This window comes from Aethalodelphis obliquidens, unplaced genomic scaffold (assembly GCF_003676395.1).
Source record: "Aethalodelphis obliquidens isolate GAN/ISIS:26980383/991018 unplaced genomic scaffold, ASM367639v1 scaffold13, whole genome shotgun sequence".
NCBI lineage: Eukaryota > Metazoa > Chordata > Mammalia > Artiodactyla > Delphinidae > Aethalodelphis > Aethalodelphis obliquidens.
Window position 1 is genome coordinate 7,522,579 of NW_020837957.1, and position 13,484 is coordinate 7,536,062.

The 13,484-nt window shown below is 34.1% G+C and overlaps 1 protein-coding gene across 2 annotated transcripts in view; it reads right to left on the minus strand.

Annotated features, from left to right (window-relative positions):
- The window catches only part of ANKRD13C (ankyrin repeat domain 13C), an 80,847-nt gene that overhangs the window by 39,989 nt on the left and 27,374 nt on the right, over window positions 1–13,484 (minus strand). For both annotated transcript variants that reach the window (XM_027114046.1, XM_027114047.1), the window contains 3 exons: window positions 6,952–7,056; window positions 1,348–1,433; window positions 125–170 (listed from right to left, as the gene is read on the minus strand). In XM_027114046.1, coding sequence (XP_026969847.1) covers window positions 125–170; window positions 1,348–1,433; window positions 6,952–7,056 — 237 coding nt within the window. The remainder of the gene's footprint in view (window positions 1–124; window positions 171–1,347; window positions 1,434–6,951; window positions 7,057–13,484) is intronic.

Below are 13,484 nucleotides of genomic sequence, written 5' to 3' on the forward strand. Positions count from 1 at the left end.
TGAAAAATATTTTAATTTCCTTAGGGTAATATTTGTTATGTTAACATTTCTATATAATAGTTATTTTTGCACTTGCATTTCTGCATACGTACATATTTTATAGTAAAATATAGCACACTCTTACCCCAGCTTTGAAAATCCCAGTGAAGTTCTAAATAAAAGTCACCTAGCTGAGAAATGAAATATGAATAATTATTGAATGCACACCTTCATTAACAGCTCTTATACCTACTTAATATTTTGCTTTAAAAAAATCTGTTATCATTAAAGGTCTATAGACAGGAATAGGAAAAAATTTCAATGTATGGAGTTGGAGAAAGAACCAAAAAATATATATGGTTATTACTTAAAATTACATTACAATAGCAGACATTACTACACATATCTACAAAGGAAAACTCACACCACTCTAGATTTTACAAGAACGTTTTAATCACATAAGAACATATCTGAAACTGACAGGCATTTAAATTTGCATCAATAAATATTCCATTTCGCATAACAATAAGTAGTATTGTAAAAATACTTAATAACTTTAGAAGTGTTATAAAAAAAAATAGTAACTTCCAAAATGATTATTGTGTAGGCTCATAATGGTCTAATAAAATCACCCACTGCAATACAAACTTTTTTTCTATAAAGTGATAGGTTTACTAAATTTGAAATAATATGTCATCATATGAGATCTATAGAGAACATTTTTATTTCACAAATTAGAAGCTAAACATCAAAGACTATAACTGTTCAAGGAACTATTAATCAAATATTGTCAAAAAAATTTATCCCTTGAGATTTCAAAAACAAAGCATACCTAAAAGAAGACATAGTCATGATGATATATCTTTCTCCCACAGTTCTTTCACGCATCCAAAATACAGAGGAAAAAACAACAGAAAACAAAACTCTCTCCCTTTCTGTGCCAGCACACCCAGCTCTTACCATCATGAAGTAGGACAGACAAAAAGAGTTTTGTTACATAAAGAAAATGCAAACTGCTCCTAAGGCAGTAGCACTTCAGCTCATAGAAAATCTTTCAATCCAAAGGACAAAGGAAAACTACTGCCATTAATTATGACTTACCTCCATTTTTCTTAGAGCTCTTACCTAATTTACTGAACGCAATAATTCTTTATCTGCCTTCTAAGATCAAAGCAAATAATGCTTCCCATAAGATTACACATCATAATCAGAGTATTTTGTAATGTCATTATTGCTTAATTGAAGCAGGATTTTTACCATTTCTTGACCCTTAATAATTAGTGAGAAATTAAACTGTATTTTTAAAATGCTTAAAAGTATACTTGCAATTACCCTTTAGGGCAAAATCAGCAAAGAAATTTAGCCTACCTCTTTCAGGGCTTTTAATAATCGAGGTCGTTTTTCTTCAACACTTTCCCTGGATTGCTGCTTAAGCTTCCTTAAAAGAGCTGTAACTAAAATTTAAATTTAAAAAAATTTTTTAATTTAAAATAAATTTCACCATGCTAGTTTGCCAATTACGCCTCAATAAAAAATTTATGAAAAACAATTTCACCATGCTAGGAAACACCACTGGCTTATTACACAGAGATATAATATAGATATTGTGAATAAGTTAGAAAATACCTTTAGCAAAACTGTTAAGATCCTCAAGGAAAATTGAAAACAGATACCTCGACATCAACTTATTCATACTAGTTTTGCTAGTTTTTAATCATCAGTAGGCTTTATCTGACTGAGTCAAGATTACCAATCTCAGTCAGATGATGCAGTGTCCTGTTGTCAACACTGATCTAAAAGATGATCTCAAAGATAGATCTCAAAAATCCCACTGGACATTATTTTTCTAAAAATGTAATTATCTGCAATTGTTACCAGTTGCATCTGTTCTTCTTTCACTTGAGGCTGTACTCTCACATACCACCAACATAGCATAAAAAATACTAAAATGAATCCTACTCTATCTGTGAAAAGAACTTTTGACTCTAATAAAACCTGAAACCCCCCAGAGCGTCTTCTCAACAGTTAAGAGATGGAGATTTAGACAAACTGCCTAAGCGCAAACCACAGCATTACTACTTATTAGCTGTATAAGCATGGAACACTTACTTAATTTCCCTAAACTTCAGTTTCTTTTTTTCATATGTCAATTAAGAATAAAGTGAAATCTGCTACATGGAGTTACTATAGAGGCTCTATATAAATTGCTTACTACTGTGCCTGCAAGTAGGTAAGTATAAGTTTTATTAGAATAAAGGTCTAAAATTAACTAGCAAAATCAATCAATCCCTAACATTTATTGAAATAAGGGAAAATATTAGCCTTGAATGAAATAAGATGAAAAAATGTACAAAGGGGGGTAAAATGTATACATCAATACATGCTGATTTCCTCCTGGTCCTGTTTTCATATACATATGTATACATACAAACAAATAAAAATACTATTATTTTTACTATTTTACAGTATGCACTCTTATAAACTACTTAACGTCTTATATGGAATACAGAAGTATAAGGGAAGTATAAGGTTGGGGGAAAAATAATGTGGAAAGAAGACAGTAATAAAAGCTTATTAAATCAGATTTGTTTTGTCCACGAAGGCCAAAAGGAAAAGCTCAGGGAAGAATATGAGAAATAGTAGAATCTACACTTATTTTTAACCACAGGTCTAACTTTAATCCCAATGTATTTTTAAAAGCCAAAAATCAAAGAGCAATGTTTAAATTACTAAAGGTCTTTTGGGACAGAAGAGGATGAGACCTAAAAGTCAGGGAACACGGGACCTAGTTTCAGTTACACATAACCTGTGATCTCGGTCAGCAGTTCCCAAACACAAGTCTACATTTCAGTGGCCAACTGTTCAAGTTTCCAGTGATATGCAGCCAAATGAAAAAACTGGGTACCAGGGTGGATTTCTTTTTCTTTATACATTATACACTTTTTTAAAATTTAAGGACTATTCTTTCATTTTTGGTTTCAAAGTGTCTTTTATTTTTTTTAATGAAATTGTGATCGCAGAAGAAAGTACTTTTAAAGTTCTTATATGCTAAAGTGAAAAAGTCGGCTACTCTACAACAATCCTTTAATAAAATTCTTTTCTGGTCTATAAAATCCAAATAGTGTGAGAACCAATGACCTATATAAACATTAGGGTTCTTTACAGATTCAAATTTATATGAATCTGGTTAACCTTCATGTTCATTATAATTTAACTTTAATATCAAAGCGATATTACCTAAATGTAGTAGAATTCTTTTTATAATTCTTCTCCACTATAAAGGCAAATACTTTAATAAATGTTTATTCAATCTACCTTGCCTTCAAATTCAAACAGACCCCTGTTGACATAAAGAACAAAAAGAATTAATTTCCTAAATAGAAAAGATATCAATGAAAAGCAGAAGTCACATAGTTTCCATTAACTAAATATACTGTAATTGACTGAAGACATTTAGTAAATAGAAAATTATGTTAAAATGACCAAACATTATTAAAAACGTAGTGACAACAACTGTATATAGCATAGTAATGTATGCAAAGAAATTCCTGTTCTATGAGACTTCACATTAAAAATAACGTCACTTGTGGAAGCAGAAACGAACACTCAGAACACAATTAGACAGGGACTTCCCTGGTAGTGCAGTGGTTAAGAATCCGCCTGCCAGGCTTGCCTGGTGGCGCAGTGGTTGAAAGTCCACCTGCCGATGCAAGGGACACGGGTTCGTGCCCCGGTCCGGGAAGATCCCACATGCCGCAGAGTGACTAGGCCCAGGAGCCATGGCCGCTGAGCCTGCGCATTCGGAGCCTGTGCTCCGCAACAGGAGAGGTCACAACAGTGAGAGGCCCGCGTACCGTAAAAAAAAAAAAAAAAGAATCCACCTGCCAATGCAGGGGACATGGGTTCGATCGCTGGTCCGGGAAGATCCCACATGCCGCAGAGCAACTAAGCCCATGCGCCACAACTACTGAGCCTGCACTCTAGAGTCCGCGAGCCACAACTACTGAGCCTGTGTGCCACAACTACTGAACCCACGCGCCTCGAGCCCATGCTCCGCAACAAGAGAAGCCACCGCAATAATAAGCCCGTGCACCGCAACGAAGAGTCGCCCCTGGTCACCGCGACTAGAAAAAGCCTGCCCGCAGCAACTAAGACCCAAAGCAGGCAAAAATAAATAAAATAAAATAAATAAATTTATATAAAAAAACACAATCAGACAAAATTACCATCATATTTGGGGGGAGGGTCAATATTTGTACTCCCATACTGTAAGGATCTTATTAACAGTGATTGATAATGAAAATAAAATCAGCTTTAGAGGATTTGGATGATATTAGGCAGAATTCATACAAAGACTCAAATGAAGAGCTCCAAAAAAACACAACTAACTTAACTTTCTCTTTCCTTCTTCTCCCATATAGAGTACTTGTAAAGTTTTCAATTTTTTGTGTCTAAAGTTTTTGGAGCTATGCCCTACTGCTCCAAGTATTACTTAAATGTGTATCTTCTGCCTTCCACTTCCTTCTGTGCTCCAGTCTAATTATCTCCTACTTCTTACTTGTACAGTTCCACCTGCATATACTACAGAAAACTCAAACTCAACAAACCTAACACCAAATCAATTAAAATCCATACTGTTCTTTTTCCTATTTTCTGTATATCAATTAATTAATGAGATAGCCATTAATCCATGATAAAGGCTTTGGAATTACTCTGAATCCTTCCATTACTACCAGTATCCAAGAGATAATCAACCACTGTAGATTCCTTCATTTATCTTTCTAATCTATCCCTTACTTTTCTAAACACACTGTCTCTTCTTTAAGTCAAGTTTACCATAGTTGTTCTAAAGATTATTTTTCTAAAAATCTCTTGCCTCCCTACTCAATTAAACAGTCTTCAGGCTTATCTAATAATGTCAATTCCTGCTTTAAAGTCTTCTGAGGTTTTACAGTGACTGGAGGTTGAGATTAAAACCTTGAAAAGCACATCTCAGTCAGTGTGGCTCCTTTACCATCAAACTTCATCTCTCAAAACTACACTTCACCCCTTCACCCATGGTTGCCGTGTAGCCTAATTTAGGGAGCCACACTGAAATATACATTGTTCCCTAAAACGTGCCTTGTTCTTTACATTTCCATGCTTTATATATATCCTGCTGTCATAGGCTAGAATGTCCTTACCCACCTAATTATTAACTCCTAAAATCCTTTGAGACTCAGCTTAAATAAACCAAACACCTTGCCAAAACTGAAATTACTTTCTCCCTCATCTTTTTTCCTCTATACTTTGTGAATACTGCAGAATATTCATTGGTTTCTCTCCCCCAACTAAGATGAGTTCCTCAATGTCAAAGCTAATTGCACATTCCTACTATGTTTCCAATGCACCTGATATGTACTTAAGAGACAAACAGACAATCCCTACTCTAAATGAAGCTTACTGCCTAATGAAAGTGACAGGTAGAATTCTGGCATAGTATACGGGCAGAGAAAGCTTCCTTGTACTTGAACTGAGATCTGAAGAATTATGAGGAGCTGGGGCAGAAGGGGAAGTTTCTTATATGTGTGAATATAAGAAACTGAAAAGCCAGCAGAGCTGACATACGGAAACCATGTGGAAAGAACAAGATAAGGATGGAGATTAAAAACTGACATTATCATACTAGATCTTATAAACCAAGTTAGAGATATTCGTCTTCATCTTAAGAATAAGAATTTTTAAAGGGTTTTAAATAGGAAAGTAACATGACTAGAAAAAGAAACTAGAAGAAAATATAATAACTCTCTGGGTGAAATTATTTCCTTTTGTTCTTCAATAATTTCCTAATTTTCTACAACAAATGTTATTACTTTCTTAAAAGAAAAAAATATTTTAAAGTTTTTTAAACTTTATAGTTTAAAAGAGTTACTATAGAGTTATAGTAAATAAAAATCTTAATATAATACTTTTCAGAAAAATGTTAATTCTCGATTAATCTCAAATTTTCTTTGCAGTTTTAATTTTCTTTGTTCTAGGAGCCAGAAATGAAAGGATGAATAAGAAAACATATTCATGACTTGAGTCCTCACAAAGATTATACCATCAGGATACAGTGTAGGGAAAAGACATTGAACAGTTATTTAGAAGTGTGCTGAGTGCTGCAAAGGAAAATAATGGACCACTTTGAAAACATATAAGAGAAGTTAATCTACTTAACGAGTTGGGAAAAGAAATATAAAGTTGAGACCCAAATGAAGAAGACTGCCAGTTCCTGGTAAGACTGCAAACCAACAAAGACTGCTGTCTCTTTCCCTCCAAACTAACTTTTGATGTGCTACAAAAATAAGACCGAGTCTGAGAGAATTCCTAAAACTACCCTAACATAAATATACCACAATGAAAATCTGTATAAACTATGAGTAAGTCCTGGAGAGACAAAAGACAGCTAGGTCTCAGTATAGATAAGAACTGGAGCCACCAACGGTCAGGGATGGGGTGCAGGGAACAGACAGATAAAGGGAGTCAAAAGGTACCAACTTCTAGTTATAAAAGAAATAAGTCATGTGGATGCAACGTACAGCGTGTTGACTATAGTTAACAACACTGTACTGCATATATGAAAGTTGTAAAAGAGTATATCTTAAAAGTTCTCATCACAAGAAAAACAGAAGTACTGTAACTATGTATGGTGATAGATGTTAACTAGATTTATTGTGGTGATCATTTCACAATACATACAAATAATCAATATGTTGTACTACTGAAACGAATATAATGTTGTATGTCTATATATATTTTTACTTAGGTACATTTATATATAATATATATAGTAATTATATATATATAAAGTCATGAATAATTCATATATAAGTTTGTAAGTAACTGCAAACTTCTCATAGTATGGAAAGTTACGCTGAATGACAAATATCTCAAATGCATCACTTCATAGTTTTAGAATACATATCAACAATAGTAATTTATATTGCTTACTCATCTGTCTATCTCCATAACTGATGGCTTCCGCCAGCGGGCTCCATCCCTGAGCATTTTTCACCTTTACTGGAGCATTGTGAGCCAAAAGTAAATGGGCACATTCTGAAACATAAAATGGTGATAACGTCAAACATCATGCAATTTTCAGAATCTCTAAATTAAAAACTCATGTAAAAATTCAAGAAATCAAGTTAATATAATAGATCTATGATATAAGCACTATACTATAGAGAATTAAATAATTTTTAAAATTCCTCTGTATCTAAACCAGGTTATTTCAGATCCTTAGATTCAAGAAGTATCTATTCTATTACCTAAAAATAAATTGGATCTCTCTGCAAAGAAACTATTATATTCCCTAATAATTGTTCCCAAGGGTATTTTGAGAATGTTTCCATACTATAAAAGACAGCCCAAGAAACTCAAGAGTAATTTACCTAAAAATTTCACTATCTAATAAGACCTTACATCTGCAAGGTCAAATGGAAAGCTCATTATTTATTTCAGGGGGAAAAAAAGTATTTTCAAAAAGAATCACTAACGTTTCCACAAACCCTTATTTTTCAAATTTTACAATTCGTTTATTTCAGAAAAACACCCAAAAGGGACAAAAACTTGTTTATGACTACAAGGACAAATCCAGACAGTCCTTCTAGTAATCAAAGTCTAAGGTATACTAAGCTCACCATCCAGCCCAGGCACAGTCACCCACTGAAACTTAAGGGGAACACTGAAGACTGTGCCACAAGTGACAGAATAATTACATAAAAGAAAAATCTATGCTCAGGACACAGTTCCCAAACCACTGGATTTTTCTTTTATCTCTTCCTTTTTTTGGGGGGTGGGGGGCCGTGTCCTGAGGCATGCAGGATATTAGTTCCCGGACCAGGGATCAGGGATCGAATCCATGCCCCCTGCAGTGGAAGCATGGAGTCCTAACCACTGGACTGCCAGGGAATTCCCAACACTGGATATTTTAGGAAGCACCGAGGGATCTCTGGCCTCTTGGATCTTGGCTGATAAGTTCAGGGGTGGTGGGTATAAATCATTGCTCTCAACGTTTCCAGTTATTCATGGGAAAATTAATGTACATAGTACTTCATCAATGGATTGTGTGGTTTCAATTGTTTTGTTTATATAGTATTTACTGTTCCCAACTCCAGTGGCTGGGGCATATCCAACATTTAACACAGGTAATCTGAACTGAGTCTTAAAATAAGAACATAATATATGACAACATGAATAAAAGTTTCCTACAGAAGAAAAAAAGTCTAAGGTATAGACACTTGTATACATTGAGGAAATTTGTTTTTAATTCAAAATAAAAAGCATATTAACAGGCAGAAAAACATTTGAAACCAAGGCTCATGGGAAATTTAGGATGGCTATCCAACCTAAATTCCCTAAATGAATGATTCATTCATTCAATCAGTCTTTTAGCAAATATTTACCAAGTGCCTATTATATGCCAATTCTAAGTACTAGGTCCTGGATATAAGTAGTGAGAAGAAAGATTAGTGAGAAGAAAGATAAGATCTTGCTATCAGAGAGCTCCAATGTTAAAATATAATTAAGTAAACTAATAAATAAAAAAAGCTAATGATAAGTGCTCTGAAGGAAATAAAGGTGTTATGACAGTTGTAATGTAATACAAGTGAGCTGAGGTGGAGGAAGAATGGCACTGTTTTAGCACTATTCCTAGTAATAGAAGGAACATCTACATTAGCAGGAAATTATATCAGAATAAAGTAAAATAAATACAGAAATTTCACAAAGGTGTTTAAGAAAGTCTGCTAGTAATATATAAGAATATATGTACATGAACATTTATTTTAGGATTATTTATAATGCAAATATGAATATCCATCATGGGAGAATGACTGACTAAAGCATGATGCTTCTATATCCCTGGACTAATAACATGCAGGCATTTTTAAAGAATAGAGTCAAAAGGACAAAGGAGCCACCTGAATGGTCAGCCATTGGCCAAATTTGAGAAACTGAGCATCAAAAAGAATAATGACTAGTTACAACACATTAAACAAAAAAAAACTGATAGGCCCATAATGACATCAAAAAATGAGAGGACAATGAGTTCTCCTTTATAGAAGAATGACTGCTAATAAATGTAGAAGAAATGATAAAACTAGAAAATCAGCAATAACAACAATGTAATAACTGATACAGGCAAAGGACCCCAATGAATGCTAAAGTCACTAGGTAAAAGGCTATGTGCTGGGAAATAAGATATTTACTTAAAGTATCATCCCAAGATTACTTAATAAAATGAAAAGTGTTCCTTTACAGTAGAGATAGCTGAAGATCATCATCTCAAACAAGTGATCAAAACTTAGTGGCAGGGCTTCCCTGGTGGCGCAGTGGTTGAGAGTCCGCCTGCTGATGCAGGGGACACGGGTTCGTGTGCCGGTCCGGGAGGATCCCACATGCCGCGGAGCGGCTGGGCCCGTGAGCCATGCCCGCTGAGCCTGTGCTCTGCAATGGGAGAGGCCACAACAGTGAGAGGCCCGCATACCGCAAAAAAAAAAAAAAAAACTTAGTGGCAGTAATAGTGGGATAACTTAAAATTATGTTTCCTAATGTGATACAATATAAAGTTCATAAGCCTCTGCAGTATTCTTTCCAGAAATGTTTAACCTGAATCTAATAAAGCATCGATACTTAATTTTTGATTCATAGAAAAAACAGAGTATAAGGAACAAGTTAAATAACATTATGAGAAAATAATCAGGCAAAACTGAGATGGGAGACATTCTACAAATTAACTGGGGAAGACACTTCAAAAAGTCAGGTACAAAGGAAGGGGGAAAAAAGGTGGGCAAACTTTTCTAGATTATCTGAAACAAACAACCAAATGTAATGAATGAATCCCAATCAGATCTTGATTCAATATAAAACACCGATAAAAGACATTTTTCGAACAACTGGAGAAATTTAAATATGGATTGGATATCAGATATTATAACAATATTATTATCTTTCTTAGGTGTGATAATGATATTTTGGTCATGATAGACAATGTCCTTATTCTTAGAGATGCATGCTGAAGTATTTGGTGGTAAAATGTCATGATGCTTACATCTAGTTTTCAAATGTTACAGCAAAAATAGTAAAAAAAAAAAATATATATATATATATATACACACATATAAAACACTAAGATAAAGAGAAAAATACAGCAAATGATAAAATGTGAACAATTATTGAAGCTAGGTAGAGAGTATTTGAATGTTCATAGTGATAATCCTTCAGTTTATCTGTATATCTGAAATTATTCATAATAAAGCATTGAAAGAAAAAAAGGAATAAAAAAGACAAATATTAAAAACAAGAATGAATTTAAGTCATCCCAATAGACTGAAAGAAATGTCTACATTGCACTGCTAAATCATATATCTGCTCAATGGAGAAGTATATTATGATCACATGTTTTTATAAAGGAATAAATAAAAACTACACATATGAATGTGTGTTTAGATACATACACACATATTTGTATATAATAATAAGCATGGAGAACAGTATGGAAGAATACCTAGCAGGCTGTTAACACGGATTACCATGTTTAATGGGAGAAGGGGGTTAATAGGGAGAGAAGATGATAGAGAGACCAGCTAAAAAGAATTTTTTTAATATATAAATAAATAAAATGGACCCTCTAGAAGACCTAAATAGACATTTCTCCAAAGAAGACATATAGATGGCCAAAAAACATGAAAAAATTAACATCAGTAATTATTAGAGAAATGCAAATCAAAACCACAATGAGGTATCACCTCACACCGGTCAGAATGGCCATCATCAAAAAATCTACAAACCATAAATGCTGGAGAGGGTGTGGAGAAAAGGGAGCCCTTTTGCACTGTTGGTGGGAATGTAAATTGATACAGCTGCTATGGAGAACAGTATGGAGGTTCCTTAAAAAACTAAAAATAGAACTACCATATGACCCAGCAAACCCACTACTGGGCATATACCCTGAGAAAACCATAATTCAAAAAGACGCATGCACCCCAATGTTCACTGCAGCACTATCTACAATAGCCAGGACATGGCAGCAACCTAAATGTCCATCGACAGATGAATGGATAAAGAAGATGTGGCACATATATACAATGGAATATTACTCAGCCATAAAAAGGAACGGAATTGGGTCATTTGTAGTGATGTGGATAAACCTAGAGTCTGTCATACAGAGTGAAGTAAGTCAGAAAGAGAGAAACAAATATCGTATATTAGCGCATATATATGGAATCTAGAAAAATGGTACTGAGGAACCTATTTGCAGAACAGGAAAAGAGGTGCAGAAGTAGAGAACAGACTTGTGGACACAGAGGGAGAAAGGGAGGGTGGAACGAATTGAGAGAGTAGCATTGGCATATATACACTACCATGTGTAAAACAGCTAGTAGGAAGCTGCTGTACAGCACAGGGAGCTCAGCTCAGTGCTCTGTGATGACCTAGAGGGGTGTGACGGTGGGGGTTGGGGGGGTGCGGGGTGGGAGGGAGGCTCAAGAGGGAGGAGATATGGGGATATATGTATACGTATAGCTGATTCACTTTGTTGTACAGCAGGAACTAACACAACACTGTAAGGCAATTATACTCCCCCCCAAAGAAAAGAATCAAAAATAAATAAATAAATAAATACATAAATAAATAAAATGGACACTCTCCTAAAGAAACCTACCAGGGGGTTTTATGTAAATATGTGTTTGTGTGCATAAATAAAGAAGTAGGGGAACATGAACATGGATAGATATCTACAGACTTTGTATTTCATGATAAACTTTTGAGTGAAAGGAAAAACATGGCAAAGTACTAGATGCAGTGATTCAACTTAAGTAAAAACAAACTAAGCCCCTGTATTACAAGGAGGAAGGTGTGCAAGGATGCCCACTAGGCTATTAATGTTAATTACATCAGAAAAAATGTAGGCGAGATGATGCTTTTTATATACATCTTTATACTGTATTATTTCAATTGTTTCATCAAGCATGTATTAATAACCTAAAAATCATTAAAGAAAAAATATTAGTTTAAAAATATTGAAAAGGAAGATGCACAACAGTATCTAAAGCAATATACCAATTGCATAAACTAAGGTATAGAACTGGTATGATTTATATATACGTTAAAGATGTCAACCGTTTTCTCATACGCCACAGACCTTGCCACAGGCCTTTTGCTCACATCACAACTCAACTGATGTAGAAATGAGCAACTAACGAAAAGCCAGAAAATCATAGATATGCCATGATCTCTGACCTAGTCTCATACATTAAAAAAAAAAAAAAAAAAAAAAACTGGAACAATCAAATGCCTTCTCTCAGCAACTGTAACAATGAATAATAAGAAAAAAAGGTAGTTAACAATCAGGCAGTAAGGCTTAAAAATGCACAAATGCGCCACAAAGAAGTTATGACTTGAGGAGTCTAAACAAAATGAAATTATGATAAACAGAAATCACATATAAATATACCAGAGCTATACAGGTGACAAAATATAAAGAGAGTGAATGGGATAAATAGGACAACTGGGAACAAAACAGAATATTCAGAGAGACCCTTATGAAGATGAAAAATCAAACTAACTCTAGACTTATTTCAGAAAAAAAATGGAAAACTGCAGTTCCAAAAAATACTGATAATAAATTAAAAGTTGCAGCAACTGGTTTGAAGAATTTTTTCTGATGTCTAACCAAAAGAATAAGAATTAAAGGTTAGTTTTCTAGTTCACCTCCTAAAGATTCCTGAAATCTTTTAAGTATAATGTTTTTCTCCATTTCAATTCAAATCCATAGTTGAAAAACTTGCCAGCCAACATGGCAAACATGGTCAATAGACTCAGAAATTCAGAAAAAATCAGACTTCAGTGGTGAAAAATAAGGTTATTCAGTAGGTTAAGATGACTGAGAGAAGTAAATAAAGGTGTATAGGTCATAGGGTATCTCTCTTTAATTCAGTCAACAAATATTTGAATACCCTGGGAATTTTTACTATGTTTACAAACAAGTATACAAACAGAAAGTGCCCTTCAACAGTGAAGTCACTAAAGGCATAGTATATCTCTAAAGGAGAAGATAAAAGTGGCACAGATTGAACAATGGTATAATGTAAAATTGCTTTACAGAATTAAGTATAAGGTAGATGTTTTATCTTCCACTACATATTTCAATCTCACTCCTATGCAACCAAATATCAAAAACATTAAAAGGTCAAAAAAAAAAAGCAAAAAAGAGTATTCAACTGGAAAAATGTAAATGGAAAATTATAAATTGATCAGTATATTAATGGCTGTACCTACTCTACATGAAAAAGACTCAGGAAGAGCAAATACTGACATTATTTGCAGATCCTGAATCATCTAACCAAGTTTTTCCCAAAATATGTTCCACAGAACTCTAGTTTCTCAAGATACTTGTGAAAAAGAGAAAATACCAAATAACTATTGGAACAATGACTCTATATCCAACAGAAGGCTCCAATTCAGAAGGTCACAATGAATATTAG